This window comes from Lepisosteus platostomus, chromosome 21 (assembly GCF_059453375.1).
Source record: "Lepisosteus platostomus isolate fLepPlt1 chromosome 21, fLepPlt1.hap1, whole genome shotgun sequence".
Classification (NCBI taxonomy): domain Eukaryota; kingdom Metazoa; phylum Chordata; class Actinopteri; order Semionotiformes; family Lepisosteidae; genus Lepisosteus; species Lepisosteus platostomus.
In genome coordinates, this window is record NC_142631.1 from 4,654,459 (window position 1) to 4,674,353 (window position 19,895).

Consider the following 19,895-nt stretch of genomic DNA (forward strand, 5'->3'; position numbering starts at 1 on the left):
TAAATTCACCGACTGTTTCACAGTTTCGTCTTACCCTGACGCCTGTCAGCCCTGGATCTCCAGGGGTGCCTTCCTTTCCTTTCAGGCCAATTTCACCCTTCTCTCCTTTCTCCCCCTCAGGTCCCATGTCCCCCTTTTCACCCTAAAAAAGCACAACCATGGATGACTGAGTATCGTGTGTGACTGTAAACCCTTTATCAGCCTGAATCTTGCACGAGATGCCGAAATCGCTTCACACAGAATACCCACTGGCTCCCCATCAGCCTTCTGCTAATTTGCAGCAAATGTGGAACATCTTTAATCAGATGACAGCAGAGCTGAGAAACTATGCCCAAGAAACCAGTGGAACAAAAGATGCTTTCTGTTCAAAATAAAAGGCAGCTGTTTACATCTGCAAAAGAACACCCCCCCCACCCCAAGCAGCTGTGAAGCAAAAATTAGAAAATACCACACCTAGAAGATTTATGATGCACATTTTTAATGTCACATGGGTTTCAATTCAAAACCCAAGGCCCAGAGATCTGCAACTATTCAACTTGCTGACTCTCAGGCAGATTTGCTAGTTAAAATGAAAATGAAACAAAACACTCTAATAAAATAAGCCACTGATGTAATTTAAATGTATTAATAATATTAGGTGACAGAATATTTATCATGACAGCCCTCTGTGCTTAAATTATTGAAATTTGATCTCCGGTTATGAGGGAGTTCATTCCAGACTTTTGGATTCTGTTACAGTGACCCACCATACGGTTTTCCCAGTTGTTTCCAATCAAACAACGAATGCCAATTCAATTAGAGACACATGCTTAAACAGACAGGTTGTTACATTGCCTCTGAGAAACTGTTGCAGACGCCGGTTTGTCTCTTATAGTGTGACTTCGTCACATTCAGACGGTGATGTTTAACTGTCAAGACTGAAATAAAGGAGAAGGCCCTGTTTCTCTCGATGTAACCTCCTCATATTTATTCTGCTACTTTTTCATCCAGTTCTGTTAAGCAGCCACAAACAAGTAGCAGTCGTGTAGCTCGATCTGGTCCGATAGTTCCTGAATGGTTGATGACCAGGGACAACCATGTTGCTGCTGAAAGTAGGTGGTTGTCTTCCCAACGGACCAGAGTTTCCAAATCAGTGCTCCCGTATAGAGACCTGGGGCAAGAGGTGTTGGCATTTGGATGAGAAACCTCGTTTTGGGTTTTGGGTACTAGGACATTAAAGATCCCATAGGCACGGCTCTGACTAGGAGTGATAATCCCAGTCTCCTGGATGAATACCACTCTAAAGTTGTACAGTCTGGCCTTCCTAAAGTTCTCCCTAAGCCAGTTAGGGTAAATGAGCAATTATTAGTTTCTCCACCAGGTCTGCTGTGTAGTTGGGCTGTTGGCACATGCTAGTTACCAACCAAATGGGTGCTGCTCTTTGGTGGTGAAAGAAGTGGATCATTTTTTATGTGTAAAGCACTGGGATAAAAAGTGCAATGTAAATGTAAGGAATTGTCATAATCAGTATGAACCAAAGACAAAGGTTAGGGGGAGTTTTCTTCTACTTAAGATTTTTCCATTTTAATTTCAGTGTTTCTTGCCAGATCCGAAGGGCTGTTCTCTTACAATTACTATCAGCCTGCTCTTTTCCCTTGGCAACGGAAAGCAATTTTAGAAAAAAAAAACTGCTAACAATTTAACCTGGAAAATACATCATTCTTGGCTGTTCTCTTGTTAAGGAAATGCATGCTCCATTCATGCATGTCCAGAAAGCACTGGAAAGACACCCAAAATATAGGATTCTGTTGACACTTTCTGGTCTTCTTAAATTTAAAAGGATATGATAGGCACTTAAAACCGAATCCAGAAGTTTATTTTGTCTGAGAATCTGACTTGAACAATTGATTGTTATCACAAAAGTTGAGCCATCATAAATAAATCGGTGTGTGATTCCCAAATGTGCCACACAAAGGTGCCACATGACAAAACAAGATTTGTAAGGGCAATGTACAGCATTTAGCCTATACAGGTTATAATGCCATTTCAGGAAGAGCTCATATTTTAGATTTTAACTATACTGCAAGACATCAGTAGTGTCATGCTTGTTTAGAAAGTCTGTGTTTAACATCTCTACAAACAATAAAGATACAAAAGATACTGCTGTAAAAGTACTAGCCACATTGCTGAACATGCACTTTTTCAACCTGAATGTTTCTACTTTGATTCCACTTTCTCATCATCCATGTTTATCTCCTTGAAGTCAAAAGGACAGAAATGCAGGAAGCATGACTGTGATTAAACTGTATATGAAAAGCAGCAAAGAAACTAAACCATCCCATTTCCGATTCAGGCCATACTACCCTTGGGCAAAGCTGGGCTAGTGGCACAGTCCTGCACAAGTGTGCTCAGTACAGGTCTAATTGATACTAGAGAGGTCTTACCCAACAGTGCAATACAACATTTTGCCTGTCTGACTCTGACCTTAACTCAGTGCATCACAGCTCAGCTTATTCTTACCTTGGTTCCATCAGGTCCTGCTGGCCCAGCTTCTCCTTCTAAGCCTGGCTCCCCCTGTGCAAAGAAAGACATGATTATATACAGTAGGTGTGCAGTATTTTATAAAGGTATGAAATGTCTATCAAGTTTAAGGTTGGTATGCCCATGTATTGAACCACAAAGCCTTTTTAAAGATTATTTTCTGTTAGGTCCGGAAGAGTTTGAACGGAGGTTTTTTGGAAGTATTATCTACATTTTCTTTTTTATATATAAAAGAACAATCATTGGAGAGAAAGAGTGAAACACCTCTGCTATAACAGAGTCAGAGTTTGCAGCCTGGAAGTGGTCCATTTTCCTTCACTGTGTGGGTGACAGTGGAAACACTGACAAAACGAGGTTTTGAATGAAGTTTCTTTATGCTATCACAACCGGTTCATCTAATGTCATTTACAAAGCTCTAGAGTATCTAAAGAACTTCCTAACAGTGGGCTGAGATATGGGCGTACTATGCCTCCTTTCCTTTCTTTCAATATAGCAGAATGTCTTAATACAAAGATCTACTGTAGCTTCAATGGAGAGTGTGGCTGAATAAGTAATGCTTAACAGCATTAAGAGTTCTTATTCTCCATTTATAATGAGTGAAAGCTAGTTGTGGGAGACTTGTGCTTTGCTGGTTTGATTTTGCCATGCGGTGTTTATTTCTTCCTCTATCATATGCAATGTGCAACTGGGAGACTGTAAAAGACTGCCAAAGAGGAAAAAAAGAAGCAAAAAGGGGGAAAATCTAGAATTGCCACTCAAACATAAATTGAATGTCTTCGTGACGTTGGACAAGAACGCTGAAAAGACAGGCAGAACATGCAAGGGCCCCAGCTCAGACGTGCACCCTTGACTCTAGAGCTTCGAGGCACCAGAGATAACTGCCATGCCAAAGGATTGCCAACTGGTGTGGGAATTACATTTTTTCTGCAGTAACAATCTGGCAAATAGTATTCCTATTAAAAAAGTGCTAAAACAGATAAATGGACCCCAGAGTGCCTTGGAATTTCATTATAACTTCTTCATTCTCTCTTTACAATGAATAAATGGGATAATTTAATTTTAATGAGGGAAGATGACATCTTATATATCCCTTAAGGAATGTCAAGACAGTCCCAATTACATCAAAAACTTGTTTTAGTGAACCGGTTTTCAGATTTCCTTTGAACAATGTATTTATCAAGCAAAAACACCTCAGCTGTTGCTAAAGATCCAACCCAACACCATAACCCTAGTGTCAAAGATACCCAGATACCTGAATTGCTTCAAGATGGAGAGACACTGCACATAATTCACTACTTACACGCTGGCCAATCAGTCCTTGTTCCCCAATAGATCCAGGAGGTCCAATTGCACCCTGCAAAACCAGACATTTTGCTTTATCCATCTTACTGTTGTATCACTGGGACATCTAAAAATAAGCAAAAACTCACTTTCTAAAGAGCCGTTTTTGCTTGCAAATTGCCAACAAAGTTTATAATTCCATGGATGGAGACATGACCGTCGCGGTTACACGCGGGCTCGTGCCCTCGCTGCTCCACCCTGCCGGTTCGTCCCGCAACACGTGGGCACGGACCCGGGTCTCCGGCGTAACGCAACAGGGAACCAGCTGAATGAGCTAAAGGGAGATCTCCCTCAACCCAGGTGGCTGAGGTCCCTGCTACGCGCAAGGGGGGCGATGACATCAACATACCCAAACAGAGACAATCAGCTGCATTGTTTCATTCACTGATGACTGGCATTTTCTACTCTAGTATAATATTATTTCCCAACAGAGGAGTGCAAATCTTTGATCATCTTGATAATTTATTCCACTCTCCATGAGGCCAGCAGCCATAGCACTCTGCAACTCACAACTGGCAACCCACTAAAGCTAAGCAGGTGTGAGCCTGGTCAGTACCTGGATGAGAGACCTCCTGGGAAAAACTAAGGTTGCTGCTGGAAGAGGTGTTAGTGGGACCAGCAGGGGGCGCTCACTCTGCAGTCCATGTGGGTCCTAATTCCCCCAGTATAGTGATGGGGACACTATACTGTAAAACAGGTGCTGTCCTTCGTATAAGATGTAAAACTGAGGTCCTGACTCTCTGTGGTCATTAAAAATCCATTTTTTAATGGGCATTTCTTGAAAAGAGTAGGAGTGTAACCCCAGCCTCCTAATGAATTGCTTACATCACTCCGTTCTCCTTCCCACTAATAGCTGTTGTGTGCTGAGCATTCTGGCGCACTATGGCTGCCGTCGCATCATCCAGGTGGGGCTGCACACTGGTGGTGATGGAGGGGAGTCCCCATTGCCTGAAAAGCGCTTTGAGTGGAGTGTCCAGAAAAGCGCTATATAAGTGTTAAGATTAAGATAACTTTATTAGCCATATACAATTTCTTGCATTAGTAATTTGTCTTTTTGCATTCCCCAGATTGCTCTCCATGAGACACCAAGGCACACAGACAGGGAGAGAGAAGCTTGGGGTCAGAGTGCAGGGTCATCCATTTATATGGCGCCTCTGGAGCAGCTGGGGTTAAAGGCCTTGCTCAGGGGCCCAACAGAGTAGGATTCCTCTGTTGGCTGTGGGATTTGAACCAGCAACCTTCCAGCCACAGGCGCAGATCCTTAGCCACAGAGCCACCGCTCCGCCCACTAGAGTATATATAAGGGTGTGCTACAGTATATAACAAACTAAATATAATCAACTGAAGGAAATCAGTAGGATGTGGGCTAACCAGAATTAGAAACAACGGTCATATGGAATGAAAGGCACACATGTCATTTATCCATTTCTTCCCAAATCCTGTCAACACTCTGTCAGCATGATCTTGCTAGCAGTACAAGTCAAAACGTAGGACCTTTCAAAAGATTGAGCTTAAAAGAACACAAGGAGGGTAAATAAAGAAAGTCACACTTATTAGTTTTCCTGACTCATTCTTGCATGACATACAGGAACCTTTTTGAAATAGAAAAGGGGAAAAGGAAATTGCTTTGACACTAATGAAATCCTTGTGATGCTTGTTCAATTGTCCTGAATGGCAACAGATGGTACATAGGAGTTTCAGGTCACGTATTTGAAATTGTCGGTCCCTGCTTGCCAACTGGAGGTATCGGGAGACAGTGATAAAGGTCCTTGTGTTTCTGCATTTACATGAAACCGGCCCTTTCACAACAAACCCAGGAGCTCATTGCGTAAGTGAAAGATCAATCAAGTTCTTAAATTAGGTAATGCGAAAAAAAGCAGAGCTAAGAGAGTTTGGAACAAAAAAGGATCTTAAAAAAAACAGTACACTGTCCTTGCCAAATCATTTCACAATTGACCAGAATCAGGGAAATGCAGTTAGAGGATTAAATGGGGATATCGGGTTCCGTGCTGAAAATCAAACGGGTCCTGTACTGGGCAGACAGGCTGGGAAAGGCTCTTACTTTCTCTCCTGGTTCTCCTGGCAGCCCCGGCTCGCCCATTTGACCTGGAGGACCCTGGCGTGAGGAGAGAAAACAGACAGGCTTTAAACTTCGCTGCTTGAAGGTCATTAGCTCGATCACAACGAGCTTTTTCATTCAGCAAAGCAATTCTGACCCCATTAATGACAGGTAAGGTGAAGCAAATCAGGTCAGGGATTACTGTACTGTATATACACCTTTTCTGCTGAGTGCTTAGAAAGCTTTGCTGTCATGTGCAGTATAAGGGGGACAATAATGTCATGAAAGAAACTATAGAGAAAGAGGTTGGTGTGCGTGTGTGCAACATGGCAGAGTGAAACAAAGCTTGAGAAGGTTAATTTCTTGCTTGCTTTAATGGTCGAGTTAATAATTAATCATAAATTAGAGCTGCCACTGAGGAGGATGAGGTTACACATGCGGTTTCATCTTAATGATGTCTAATTTTACAGTTGTATTTTATTTATTTATAAGAGGCAGATCACACTTGGTCCAGAGTGCAAACTAACAGCTGCTTCTGCTTAGACAAAAAAATTAAGACATAATAAGAGATAAACCATTTGGGCTTTCGACTTCGGTAAGGTTAGTGTTATTGTCGATTCACAACACAGGCACGTTCACCTGCTGCACAGTGGACAGCTGGATTTTCTGGAAGGTTCTAGTGTCCTCAGTTTCCAACTTGAGCTCTCTGTTACATAGCAGGTCTAATTAATTTAACTGCATAAGTTTGATACTTGTGACTTTCCTCTGATGTGTTTTATAAGTAACTGTACCCTGGAGCAAGCATTTGAGTCATCAGCTGTAAAAGACCTTAAGTAAAAACGTTAAATGTGTCCAAGAAAATAATGAGGTCAAATGCTTAATTGACAGCTTAGGTTGGGAGAAAGAAACAGTAGATGCCAGGCCCTCCAGAAAGAGTTTTTGACACCCTGCATCCTATATAATGACCAGTGTCATTGATGGGGTCTGCTAACCAGTGAAATGTCAGTGCTGTGGTCAGAAGTCTTACTTTGATTCCAATTTCTCCAAGAGGTCCGATCATTCCTACTGGCCCTGGGGGACCCTTTAAAAAAAAAAGCCAAGAAAACGTAAATATTAAAAAAAATTGAATGAATCTGTACTAACTAGAGAAAACATTATTAATAGCTAGGCTCACTCCGTTTCAATGTTCATATTTCTGTTGCGCACTAAATACAGTAGCAGAAGCAGTTTGTTTTCAACTGACATAAGAACCTGCTTTTTCAGTCTGGCAAGAGGTTAGCAAGTTAAAGAGATAACCATTGATTAATTAGCTGTTTGTGGCGCTGTGTGGATTCAGTGTAAAGTAAAACTTACACTGTCACTTAATTTATAAACAGCTGGTAGAGAGAACATTTTAATATTTGACTGGTGGTTGACAAATGCTTACATTTTCTAAAGAAAAAAGCACCATCCCAGCCACAGAGCTGTTTCATTGTAAAAGATGCATTTGAGTTGCTAAACATTCACATGTTTTGGATCTTAAAAAGATTAAAATAAACAAATCAGTGCAGACACTACAGATTAAAGGCTGGGCTTTCATTATAAGAATGCTTGCACTGCAAAACTATAAATATCAAAAAGGAAGAGGCCTATTTCGGTACTTGAATGACCCCCCTGCATTAATGCATCTATTGGAGCCAACAACAAACCTGTGATTCCAGCACTCAAGACAACAGTGAGAGACAACTAGCGAAAAGCAAGTCTGCAAAGAATGAGACATTCGCATGTGGGATACAGCTGGAAAGAGATCAACCATCAAAAAGCAATCCCATCATATTTCCTTGAGCATTTTTTTCTGAGCTAAACTCACTCCAAGCTGCTGTGTGATACGACTTTCGACTATCAACGGCGATGTTTGCCATCTCAAACAAATGCAATGTATTCTTGATTGGCACAACAGAATACCTTCAGGGTCTGCATGTGACAGACAGCACTATATGAACAATAGTTCTTCTGAGGCACAGGACAAATGAAGACTATGACATCACCCACCAGTTGCAGATTCCACACAACAATGTATTGCCAAGTCTATGGCTAGATAGATGCTGTTGGGGTCTATAACTATTATTCAGCATGCATCTGCTCGACGATTTCATCCAAGAGGACTTAGGGCAGTTGGAAATATAAAAATCTAATGTCTTATATAATATAAAACACTCCGTGAGAAACCATCATTAATCATTAGGTTTGGAATTAGCAACTGTCAAGTGGGCTTACGTTGTGATCCATGCCTTAGTCAAAATGAAACGTGACAGTAGTACTACTGTAGGTATGTTTCTCAGACGCTGCACTAATTACTTTAGTCATCCATTATACAACACGGAGAGCTAATGCTGATGCCTTTAATATGTTTACTGCCCATTAAAGCCTAGTTATTGACTGCTTTTCTTGGATATCTAGTCATTGTCCCAAAGGTGATTTTCAGGCTAGGCACCAATTCTCAGTGACTCAATGACGACAATGATTCAAATGAATTCACTGGAATCATTTCAGAAATTACTCATAAAAAAGATAAAGTATCAAAATGAGTAATAAAGCTGAGTAAAGACTATCTCTGACATTCCGTAGACATCATGCAACTTTCACCAGCAGTGCAGATAAGCGAACCCTAAGCAATCTTGACATCTTCTTTTGTCCAAGAGTAATGAGGAAAGTGTTCTACAGGAAATTACTCATTGATTTCACGTGAACCTCTTGTTCAATTGGCTTCCAATGACTGTAATGAGCTGTTACTGAAAGCTAATTTTTTTTATTAAGTGTTACAAGAATCCCAGTAGGAACACTGGATTTTACATTTTTCCTTAACAGAATAACAGTAAAATAAAGAAAAACAGGGAAAATAGGTACAGTGACTGCTACTGCAGAGTATACCATAAAAAATGTATCTATCAAGTTTATAGAATAATTAAAATGTTATTACGGATGAAAGCTAAAAATGTGTAGCTTACATTTTGTGCCTTTATAGCCACTTTGTTGCTATAGTATTCTTCCTCACACAGTTGACTGTGTGTTTTTAAGGAACTGCTAACGTACGGTACTGACTTCCTGGTTCAGAACACGAATATGGTGATACTACCCTTTGGCATAGTTTAAAGCTAGAAAAGAATAATAATTTTTCTGCTTAATAATCACAGTATGCACATTTTCCTCAGCATGATCCCAATATTATTGGGTTTGACTGCATCATTTTGTAAGAAGACCCTTCAAAAAATCCATTAAGAGGATGAACACTTTAGCGCTCAGCTTCTATTTTTGACTAAATAGTCCCAGCAGTTATTCATCATCCTATGAAGCAACTTCCAAGCTCAACAAACACTGGAGCTGCAGTGCTTCCATAGGAAATCCTGAATAGATTATCCCTTCTTTTATCTTCCGATTCACCTTTCAGCAGCCTCTCCAGAAAAGTGTGCTGGATTCCAGGCCTGCCATAAAAATATGAGAGTCTAGTCTACAACTTTCCTTAATAAATCCACAAATCTCTTCGATATTCCAAATCATTTTGCCGATTTGGGTTTTAGTCTTCTACAAACTGACTGTGTTTTTACTAATCCACTACAGAAACACTGAGTCTACAACAGCAATGAAATACAGCCTGGATGTAATACTATTCCAATAGCTAATAGTATAGTTAGAGTCTAGTATTTACAATCACAAATTACAAACATTTGTCTCTGCTGCCAATGTACTTTACAATGCATAATGCAAACAAACCTCACTAAATCCGAGTTTCCCTAGTCCTGTTCCTGGGGATGATACGCTTACATTCTAGTTGTGTTACCAATTACTTAATTAGACCTTTTACTGTTTCCATTTTTTGAAAAGAAAAGAAAGAATGCTTATACAAAATCAGAGATGAAAACAGCTAAAAATGAAAATTGGTTGAATTAAGGCTTATTTAAGCAGTGGGGAGTTCTGGAGCTAAATCCAGAATATACAAGGGTTTTAAAAGTTTGAACACCTGGGTGTCAAACCTGAAACATGTTGGGGAAACACAAAAGGCAGAGGAAGAGTGGATATGAACAAATATGAATCTGATCTTCCATCTGGAAAGGGACAATTGCCCATATGAAAAAAAATTAAAAACCTAGGGAAATTGATCATGGACTATTTTAACCCAGGGCTAATTAGACTAAGACTTAAATTAGGTTTAGGTAGAACACTGGAGATTCAGATCAAACAGTTGATAGGAACTGGATGTACACAAATCCCACACTAGTCAAGATTGTCCATTTGAATAATTGCCGTCTTAAACTTAGACAAGCAGGACTCTTTGCCAAACTGCGGCAGTTTAATTCATATTCCTGAAGTGGGATATGGCTACAGGAAGAAAACTGTTGCCATATCCCAAAAATCACAAATCAAGGTTTCTAAAATGATTTAAATGTTATTAACCATCTATAAATGGTGGTTCTTCATAAAGTCGGAGAGATAAGTTACTCTTGGCTTCATTTTGTTGAGTCCCCTGGTTTATTTTTGTGAAAATCTAATTATATCTGGACCAGGTTAATAATTTCCTGTTCAAAAGGGGACATTCTGCTCCAGACTCAACAAATAAAATTGCACAGATTAATGTTGGTCCAAAAAAACACAACTGGACCTTTTTTTTTTGCAACATTCTCCCCGTCATTCTATTTTGTCACATCTAAACATTGCATGGCAAGCAGAAAGCAGTACTGGCATCTAGTAAATAAAAACAGAACACGCAGCTGCTAGAAAATTCTTTGTGTGCAGAAATAAAAAATAAAACTAAATGAAATACACATTGGTTCTCCATTACTTTTGAACATTCTGTGGCCCTGAAATGCGGTAAACATCTTTACTAACAGTGTGACTATAAATGCAATTCAAAACCATCTCCGAACCCAACACTCCCATGCATCTTCACACTTACAGAGTTTGTGTGCAGGAATGCGTTCATTATATCATCATGCATAAGTGAACATTAACATGCAAATTAAATCACATTTACCGGTTCTCCTGGAATTCCTTTTGCCCCAGGAGGTCCTGAAGGTCCTTGTATTCCCTATAATATTTAAACACAGACATTATTTTCCATAAAACTGCTATTATAACTCAGACATAGGATATTACCAGCTGAAACCAAGAATAAATGAAAAGACATGAAAAGCGCCAGGCATCACAATTCTCTTTATTCCTATTTCTCCTTTACCAGGAATGGGATTAATCTGTGATAAGGATCAAATGTATTTCACCCTGAGATGTGATTCTGAAAGACCTTATTTTATGGACATCACATTAATTCAACCCGTTAAGATGAATTTACAATATGTTTTACAAAACATGTCTCTTAAAGCAGACAATTGCGTCTTGAGGCTAAATGCATATATCATAATAGTCTTGGGGTAGATAGAGATGCAGTCAAAGGGGAAGATGCAGATGTCTGCGTCATTTCACCAAACTGCTAAGCAGGTGTGAATTATATACAAAACTATAAATTTTGATACATATACTGCATATGTTTAACATGTATCCAGGTTTCATGCCAACATTTTTATGCCGCATCTTAGCACAAAAATGTTCTAAACATTCCCCACAGACTTTAGGAACAGTGTGATCGCACTATAATCCAAACACTATTACCAAGGAGGAAAAAAGAAATCAAGCTACAAAAGATAAAATGCCACTTTGCTTTGTTCACGGCTACTGCCTTAAACAATGTAGCCTATGAGTAAAATGAAATGTTAAAGGTAACATTTTTCAGATTATTCAATTTTTTAAATAATTTGGGTGTGGCTGCCTTGGGGGGCTCCTGGCTTGGCTTCAAACTGACTTGCTGACTGAGGGGTTCTAGAATTTGTATAACAGGCTTCTAAAGAGGGTACTGTAAAAAACAGTCTGGGACAGTTATTACCAAAATGATCCCTCTTTACCACGGTTGTTGCCTCTCATTCACTTCTGGGAGAACATTCTCCACAGCTCTATCTTTTCCCCACCTTTTCTCCCCAGACCAGAGGGGTTGCACGTAAAATCTACACAAATTCAGGGAGCTCAAATAAGAGAGATGAGCATAAACCACACAAGAAAGTGCTCAAATGACAGAACAATGATGTGTACTCTCACGCAAAGATCTGTTTAAAAGCAAACATTGTTTTTTTTAAAGCACTGAGATTTACTTACTGCAAAGCCTTGAAGTCCTACTTCACCTGACTCTCCGATCTTTCCCTGAAATTGAACAGATCAACAGCTTCAGCAAGCCTGCTGAACCGATCACCTCTCCAACCTAGTCTATCACACAACTGTGCAGAAACCAGCCCCTTAATATTGTAATTGATAACTAGCAGAATCAATATAACAAAGTGCAGGTTCTTTCAAAGGACAATGCAATGGACTGTACAAAGTGTGGGACGACGAGTAGCTTTCAGTTACAGCATGGGTTACACGCATGGGGATCACTAAAGACTTAAGCAAATGTATATTAATATTTTGTGCCTTATAGGACTATAGGAAAGCTTAAAAAATAAAACAAGAAAAAAACAAAAAAAACAAAAGCCAATTCACTCATAAAGTGACACTGTTGAATTTGTAGGAATCCATTGCCCTTATTCAGTACTCCTGATCTTTACGATCCAGCCTTGAGCTGAGTTTCATGCTGTTTCAAGACATTCAGCTACTGTCTGAAGGATCACATGGGATGTTATTAATTTCAACTGCTTTGCTGTGAAAATATCCCCTGTAACTCAAGGACATTCCTTGCACTAATTAAAGTGAAAAGATCTTGTATGCGGTTTCATAAAACCGTGTCTAGGCTCCCAGACAACCTGCAAATAAGGATGTTAGGATGTTCCCGGTTCAAGAAACTTCCTACAACAGCATCCACATAGTAATCTTGGGAAAGTTGTAAACTCACAGCTGGTTTAAATTCCTCAATTACTCCCCCCCAACACCTCATTTCCACACTGGTTTCTAAATTCCCACAGGAGTTTTTTCTAAATCAAAGCTTTCCAGTTGCTGGGTCTCTCATAACATCGTGAAATGGATGCACCACCACTGAGGACATTATGAAAACTGTTCCAGTGCGGTCATGTCTGGAATGCAGACATGCGGTTTTTGTCTTGGGACAACCCACACCTCTTTATGTGTGAACTGCTTCATAATACCGCTGAAATTGTTTTGTAGACCACTTTTTATAGGTTGGAATTTTTGGGAAGCCTCCGGACAATCTGTTAAGAACAATGTTCTCAGTCTATCAGATAAAGTGTAGTCAACAGGATAGTGTCTTATGACCTCTCGTTCCACAGTTTGCATGTATAAAGTCAAAGTTAACAAAAGTCAAGTGATAAATTCTAAGAGTTCTATCTCCTGTAGCATTTTGATATGACAAGTGCAAACTCATGTGCATAGCTTTATTTCATAGTGACAGCATGCTATTAAATAAACACTCTAAATCTGGATGGCGGGCTGTTTCTTGTACAATATACTGTATGTATATAAAAGACGTAAATGCACACAAATACAGGTAAGACTGAATTTAATGTACCTGCTCACCAGGAAAGCCAGGTTTTCCTGGCTGGCCTTCAGGACCCTGAGAGAAATGAGAATAGTTTACAGTCTGCATTGCATAAACATAAATCCACCTAAAAGTCTGTTTTTTGTAGCTAAAACATGGTGTGGATTACCATTAAAGGATATCATTTTAAGCATGCAAAAGTAATGTACAATTACATTGAACAGGAAAATCGTGATAGTTTTTACCATATTACCACACTAAAACAATTCAATTCAGAACCAGCCCAAACATAATGAACAATATTTTCAATTAATGCAGTACATCTATAAGATAGGAGCAGGAGATGTAAAACATATCAAATAACTAATGTAAAGAATGTGAACCCACTACTGCTGCTTGAACTATAGTCTAATAAAGGCCACCCTCAGAGCCGAGTTTGACACGTACCTTCGCTCCCGCGGCCCCACGCTCTCCAGTTGGACCATCAGGGCCTCTAGCCCCCTGAAAAACACACATGACAACAGTGTGAACAGCAGGTGTCTCCCTTGCACAGTTTGAGAAACAGCTAAAGTTACAAGCTGACAAAGCTGAGGGACATTACTGCCTCAATGTACACATTGAACTCCACAGACATACGTGCAACTCTGATGAACAGTTCTCCTTCAGTGTTGCCCCATTCTCCAGCATACTGCACTCCACATCCCCAGAATTCAGACCGTGTAGCATGGATCTAAAATCTGTCAATCACAGATTTAGTCAAATCTGACTTGAGCAAATTAGGCACGTATTATTAGTGCAGGTGGGTTGAGCTCACAGTTATAATCTGAAGTCTCTAAATAATTAAGTGAGCTCCTCTTGATAGCATTTTAAAATTTAGCATATTCTATGAAGATATCACATAGCATTTGTGTATTACTTGTATTACTTTTGAACAGCTGCCAGAAATGGCACCAATTCATCATATAAACTAAAGAACACCACTTCATGGACAGCAATTACTGAAAAGATTATTTTACAGCCACGTGTGATTAAACAATATAGTTAATAGTAAACTAATGTGTATCGTATTACCTGTATGACCAGTCTCAGCACCCAATGGTCTTATAGCTCAATTAGAAAAGCTACCTGTGTAGTAGACACACATGGAAATGTTGCAGAGATGTTTTGAACCCTTGCCTAGATCATTTCAACTACTGTACAATAGATAGGCTCTAGATTGTGACCTTGTATATTTTACTTAAAAATGATGATAGTGTCTTCAGCAGAGGGGGTATATGTCTTGGTACAAATGAGATCTTTTGGAATTCAGGATCTCTGCCCTTCCTCTGTGCAACTTGTCATGTCTGATGCTTCCAACAGCTTTAACGTTTCTGGGACTACTGGGGGAAAGATTTTCTCAGCAGTCAGTGTGTATTTCCCTATCCCATTGTATTTGGCTTTTGGTCAGAGTAAGACCGGGTGACAAGTCTTTGGAAACTAGGGGCTATTGAGCCTATCAATCAACAATCCCACAAAATACAAAACTGGAAGATTTCCTGTTCTATTACACCTCCTGGTACATTATACCATAAACAGTATATACTACATTATGAAATACATACTGTATTAAGCTTGTTTAGGTTTCTGGTGACAACATTCTGGCTATAATATTAACTAATCATTGTTCACATCATATTCTGAAATCCAACCAATGTTATGCAGCATTTTTCTAAACATTTGAATTTATTATCAAATCTTTCTTGTTCAAGAACACGGATCAGAATCCACATATTTTTAAAAAGCTTAGAACAAGCAAGAAAAAGCAAAGGATTTAGAATCCTGATTTGGTTGAACTTTGCCCATTTTGTTCAGTTCATATACACACAGCCACACTTCTTCAAAGGGCCAAATGTATTTCCTTAATTCACCCAAACAGAAGTGACAGCTCTCAGCCCATAACTGAAATGTTTTTTAACTGATTAAAGCTGACACTTTAATTCCAAGCTACTGAAAAAGCGTTCTTGAACAGGATCCAGGACTTACCCAGGTATTTCTGAAACCTGCAGTACACTTGGTTCATTTATATAAATAATAATTACACTTATATAGCTTTTTTCTAGACACTCCATTCAAAGCGCTTTACAGGTAATGGGGAATCCCACAAGCACCACCAGTGTGTAGCAGCACCTGGATGATGTGACAGCAGCCAAAGTGTGCCAGTATGCTCACCACACACCAGCTATCAGTGGTGGTGGTGGTGGAGGGGGGGGACAGAGTGAAGAAGCCAATTCATACAGTAGATCTGGAATATTAGGAGGCGATAATTGGTACAGGAAAATTGTAAATTTGGCCAGGAGACTAGGGTTAACACCCTTAAATTAGCAATCCCAATAAACCGGATATGCCCTTTTTGAGAAACATCCTGGGATTTTTAATGACCATGAAGAGTCAGGACCTCAGTTTTATATCGCATCCTTTTTTTTTGCAGTTTGATGTCCCCATCACAATACTAGGGCATGGTGAGCACTCCCTACTGGTCCCACTAACACCTCTTCCAGCAGCAACCTTATCTTTCCCAGGATGTCTCCCAATCAGGTACTGGCCAGGCTCACACTTGCTGGGCTTCAGGGGGCTGCCAGTTGTGAGTTGCAGGGTGATAAAGACACTGGCTGATTTAACTCTGACAGAGACACAGATAACTCTGCAACACCAACTATGATTTCTAGAAACAAATCATGAACTGGAGATGGGAGTGTCTCTCATGATGGTATCGTTCTACTTCACATTTCTGTCCAGTGGGAACAAATAGGAGTAAACTGTAGCTTTGGGTGAGTTGGTGGAGCGGCACAGGACATGGTCAGTAGAATGATAAATATGTTGTTCTATGTCTTAGTAAAATAAATGAGTTTTTTAAAGGTTGTTTCTCCATAAAAACCATTGTTAGCACAGTCATAATCATAAGATAATAGATCATAGGCATAATGCTGCATTTATTCTTCAATGGTTAAAGTTTCCTTAAGTGGGTTTGCACTGCTCAGTTATCTCCGGTGAGCACTAGGCCAGATGTTTCCTTCAGCAACATGAGCAGGTAAAATGCTTTAGAATGAGAAGCATAACATTCTATTGAACTAACAAGACATTAATATCAAATGGGAAATCACATCCAACTCTGAAGTGTGGGAATTAGTTTCCTTTGCCTTTGAAAACTGAGTTTTTATTGGACAAGCAGCAGGCCTTAAATTGGTAAACCACTTGTGGTACATCAGGTTCCCAGACATTCTGTGTGGATCTGACCACAAACAATTTGCTCTGCATTTAAAAAATAGACCCTGAAGCGCTAATTTGGGGTCTTGCGAATTTTATTCACACACATCAAAATAAGTTACAAAACTTAAATGTCAGCTAAAATATCAGAACTAGTGGTCGGGCATCCCATTTCTCACAAATGCAATTTTCTGCCAGGCAAAATGATAGCCGCACTTTGTCGCCACTCAAATCAGTCTTGAGGAAAAGGTTCAAATTATGTGTTAGGGGTTTGGTTTGAAATAAATTCCAATGCACTGGTTTTATTGGTGGATTAAGTATGGGACTATGGAAATCAATGGAGTCTGTTGTAATATGTCTGATTTATGAAAATATTAGAACAAAAAAAAAACTTAATTTTCTTGTTTTTCCACAACACTGCAATGTTTCTTGACTACAGAAAAGAAATGGGAATGTACTGACATATTGTGGCGGTTGCCACCACACTTTACTAGTCAAGAATACTGAGGCCTTTTATTTTGTTGAGATCACCAACGAATTGAAGAAATAATGAAACGAGTTTAATATTTTTTTGGGTTCAGTTGCACAAAAAACGGACAAAGCACTTTTGTGGATTGAAATGTTTAGCGATGTTTGGGTAAACCAAGAATTTGCCGGAACGAATAAAAAACTGGGCATGAATTGCGTTTTCCTCTTGTAATTAAATCAACTCAAATTTGCGATGGGGTCTTTGAAATAAGAACATTTTCATTGTGTATAAGGGTAAACTCTCTCAACAGTGGTATTCGACAATGTTTGAAGGTCAAGAAGGGCTCAGTTTAACAGCAGATTTAGATTGAATACAATAAACTGTAATGTATCTGGTTTCGACACCCCCTCTGTCCTCATCGGCATCACGCCTAACTCTCGCCCTTTGTCCTACAGGTGGGGAGCCCACAAAGTCGAACCATTTGGGGTGAAGAAATCTGACACTCGCCAACCAACACCACCTCCAGGCTTCGCTCAGATATTCACTGTTACCAATGTTATGTTATGAGGCTCTCTTGTCCTGTCTGGATCACTGGGCAACGTTGCTCTCGGGTTTTTCTGTCACACAAGCCTTTCCAGGATGGCAAAATCATGACAAAGGTTCAGTGGGAGGTGGGGACAGTACCCCTGGATTTTCTAACTATGATGGTGGTCCCCATCTTTAAGGAATGGGGACCAGAGGAGGTGTTACAATAATTCAGTAATCAAACACTTCAGCCTCCCAGGAGCTATAGTGCTGGGGAGATTTTTTTCACCCATTGAAAATCAGATCTAGGAAGAACAGCACAGACCTACTGACATATCTGGGGAGTCATGGGTGTATGCCCTAGTGATGATTTATGACCATGTCCCCTGGAAGGCTCTGTGTGCATGTAGCTGCTTCTGCCTGTAATCCAGTCCCTTTAAGAGTTATGTTTATATTCTTAGAGGCTCTTTAGTCAGGGTGATGGACTCCATCAATGGTCCAGCTTCTCTCCCCTTCTGTTTGTGTCCGGTCTATAATTTGTGGACGGGATATTCCAGAGTGGCCAGGGATAGACCATGTTTCGTTTGGGGTCTTGATATTTGCGTTGCAGCTATTCCCAGATGTACGTCCTGCCTCATCTGACCTGTGGCCTCTGTTGCAAGCTGGTGTGGTCTGATGCTAAGTATCAGTTGGCTGTGATGAAGATCAGCACCTCCAAATCTAAGGTCACGGTTTTCTCCTGGTAAGGGGTAGATTGCCCTCTTTTAGGACAGGGGGGAGCAGCTGCCCTCAAGGGAGGAGTGACAGTTTCCCAGAGGTCAGTTCACAAGCGAAAGCATAAGATTAGGCAGACATCCGTGTGGAGTCCGCTGTTGTGGGCAGAAGTTCTTTGTCTGGCAAAGGACACACTGGAGGATTTACATCTCCCAGAAGATCCTAGGAAAGCCTAGAAGTTGCATATTCTAGGAGTGCAAGCTGGAGTGCACTGCTGAGGAAAGGGACCCTCCACCCAGAAGAAGTAACAAAAATTGATGAGAAGAATATGAACTACATTGAGATACATGTTTTACCACTTCAGGCTCTTACTGAGGACACTGATGAGTCAGGCATCTCAGTGATATTTATATATTTTGGTCCACTGATCAAAATTAACAATAATCACAGACTTTGTAAATGGATCTTGGAGAAATTTAAAGCTAGCACAAATAAGACCCCGAAATCTGGAAATACCAACAAGACAATTTTAAAAGTAAATCAGTGGGCATGCTCATTTCCCCACTTTTTCTCATAACTCCCCATTTGAGACTACAAGTGTTGTTCCCCAAATCTACAGCTTTTCCTGCCTTGCACTTCTTTACCACTGCGCTAAGCTGGAGTCACTGGGCAATCGAATACTCATGCACAGTATAGCAGCAGCCAGTTCCTTTCTCTGTATTTAAAGATTGGCAATTGCAGGGCACAAAAGCACCATCGCCAAGAGTAAAATGAGATGATCTGACCAAGACGTTGAGTTCCACAGGGAACAAAAGACATTTTACAAAATCTGTCCATGCCTTCACCCATTTTAGGCTAGCACACACATGATCAGATGGATACTGTAAATACATTGAGGTTAAACTGCCAACATTCTGACTTCTTTGCCTCTCTCAAGACCAGCTTAGAGAAGCTGTGTGGTTCAGTGATTCAAAGTCACATCATGGAAAACATGACTACATCCCTTTCAAATGAACACAAAACTGGTCTCTGTAGCCTTCATGGGAAACGGTTTTGAACCACTTACCCTTCGTTTCCTTCAGAAGAATCGATACAAATATATTTAGTGTTTCCAGTCCTTCACGCTTTTTATAAGTCAAAAAACTCTCTCTGAAGCTGCATTCATTAAATGGCTTTGACTGCTTTACTTTTAAACATTGGGACAGATACGGTGCTTTGCTTTTGTGTTGCAACATCTTCATTTTTTATTTTCAACACCATTACTCCTTTTCAAACATTTCAAAGCCAACAGCCAAGTCAAGGCCAAAGTCTACAGCCTGTATAAAGCACGCTGACGAGATTTAAGATGCCAAACACCGCCTATTAACAGATCAATTAATACCAGTGGCAATTTACGAATCATCATTTAGGAATTGTTTTTGAATGCTATTGAAATCTATTTACTGAATTGAATCTGACAGTTTAAGGAAGGAGGCCCTTTATGAACAATAGAAGTGCCTGAGGAATTGACTTCATAC

General features: G+C 40.0%; 1 protein-coding gene and 1 long non-coding RNA gene across 5 annotated transcripts in view; one reads left to right on the top strand and one right to left on the bottom strand.

Moving 5' to 3' along the window:
• Positions 1-19,895, bottom strand: part of LOC148643942 (uncharacterized) — a 157,480-nt gene that overhangs the window by 25,048 nt on the left and 112,537 nt on the right. For all 4 annotated transcript variants that reach the window (XM_088615534.1, XM_088615531.1, XM_088615532.1 and 1 more), the window contains exons 29-37: positions 13,875-13,928; positions 13,458-13,502; positions 12,098-12,142; positions 10,929-10,982; positions 6,948-7,001; positions 5,924-5,977; positions 3,821-3,874; positions 2,500-2,553; positions 35-142 (exon numbers count right to left, since the gene is read on the bottom strand). In XM_088615534.1, the coding sequence (XP_088471660.1) occupies positions 35-142; positions 2,500-2,553; positions 3,821-3,874; positions 5,924-5,977; positions 6,948-7,001; positions 10,929-10,982; positions 12,098-12,142; positions 13,458-13,502; positions 13,875-13,928 (522 nt within the window). The remainder of the gene's footprint in view (positions 1-34; positions 143-2,499; positions 2,554-3,820; positions 3,875-5,923; positions 5,978-6,947; positions 7,002-10,928; positions 10,983-12,097; positions 12,143-13,457; positions 13,503-13,874; positions 13,929-19,895) is intronic.
• LOC148643943 (uncharacterized) lies at positions 5,779-17,773 on the top strand. The gene is made up of 3 exons (XR_015928980.1): positions 5,779-6,091; positions 15,895-16,001; positions 17,595-17,773. It is a non-coding gene; the product is annotated as an uncharacterized LOC148643943 (long non-coding RNA).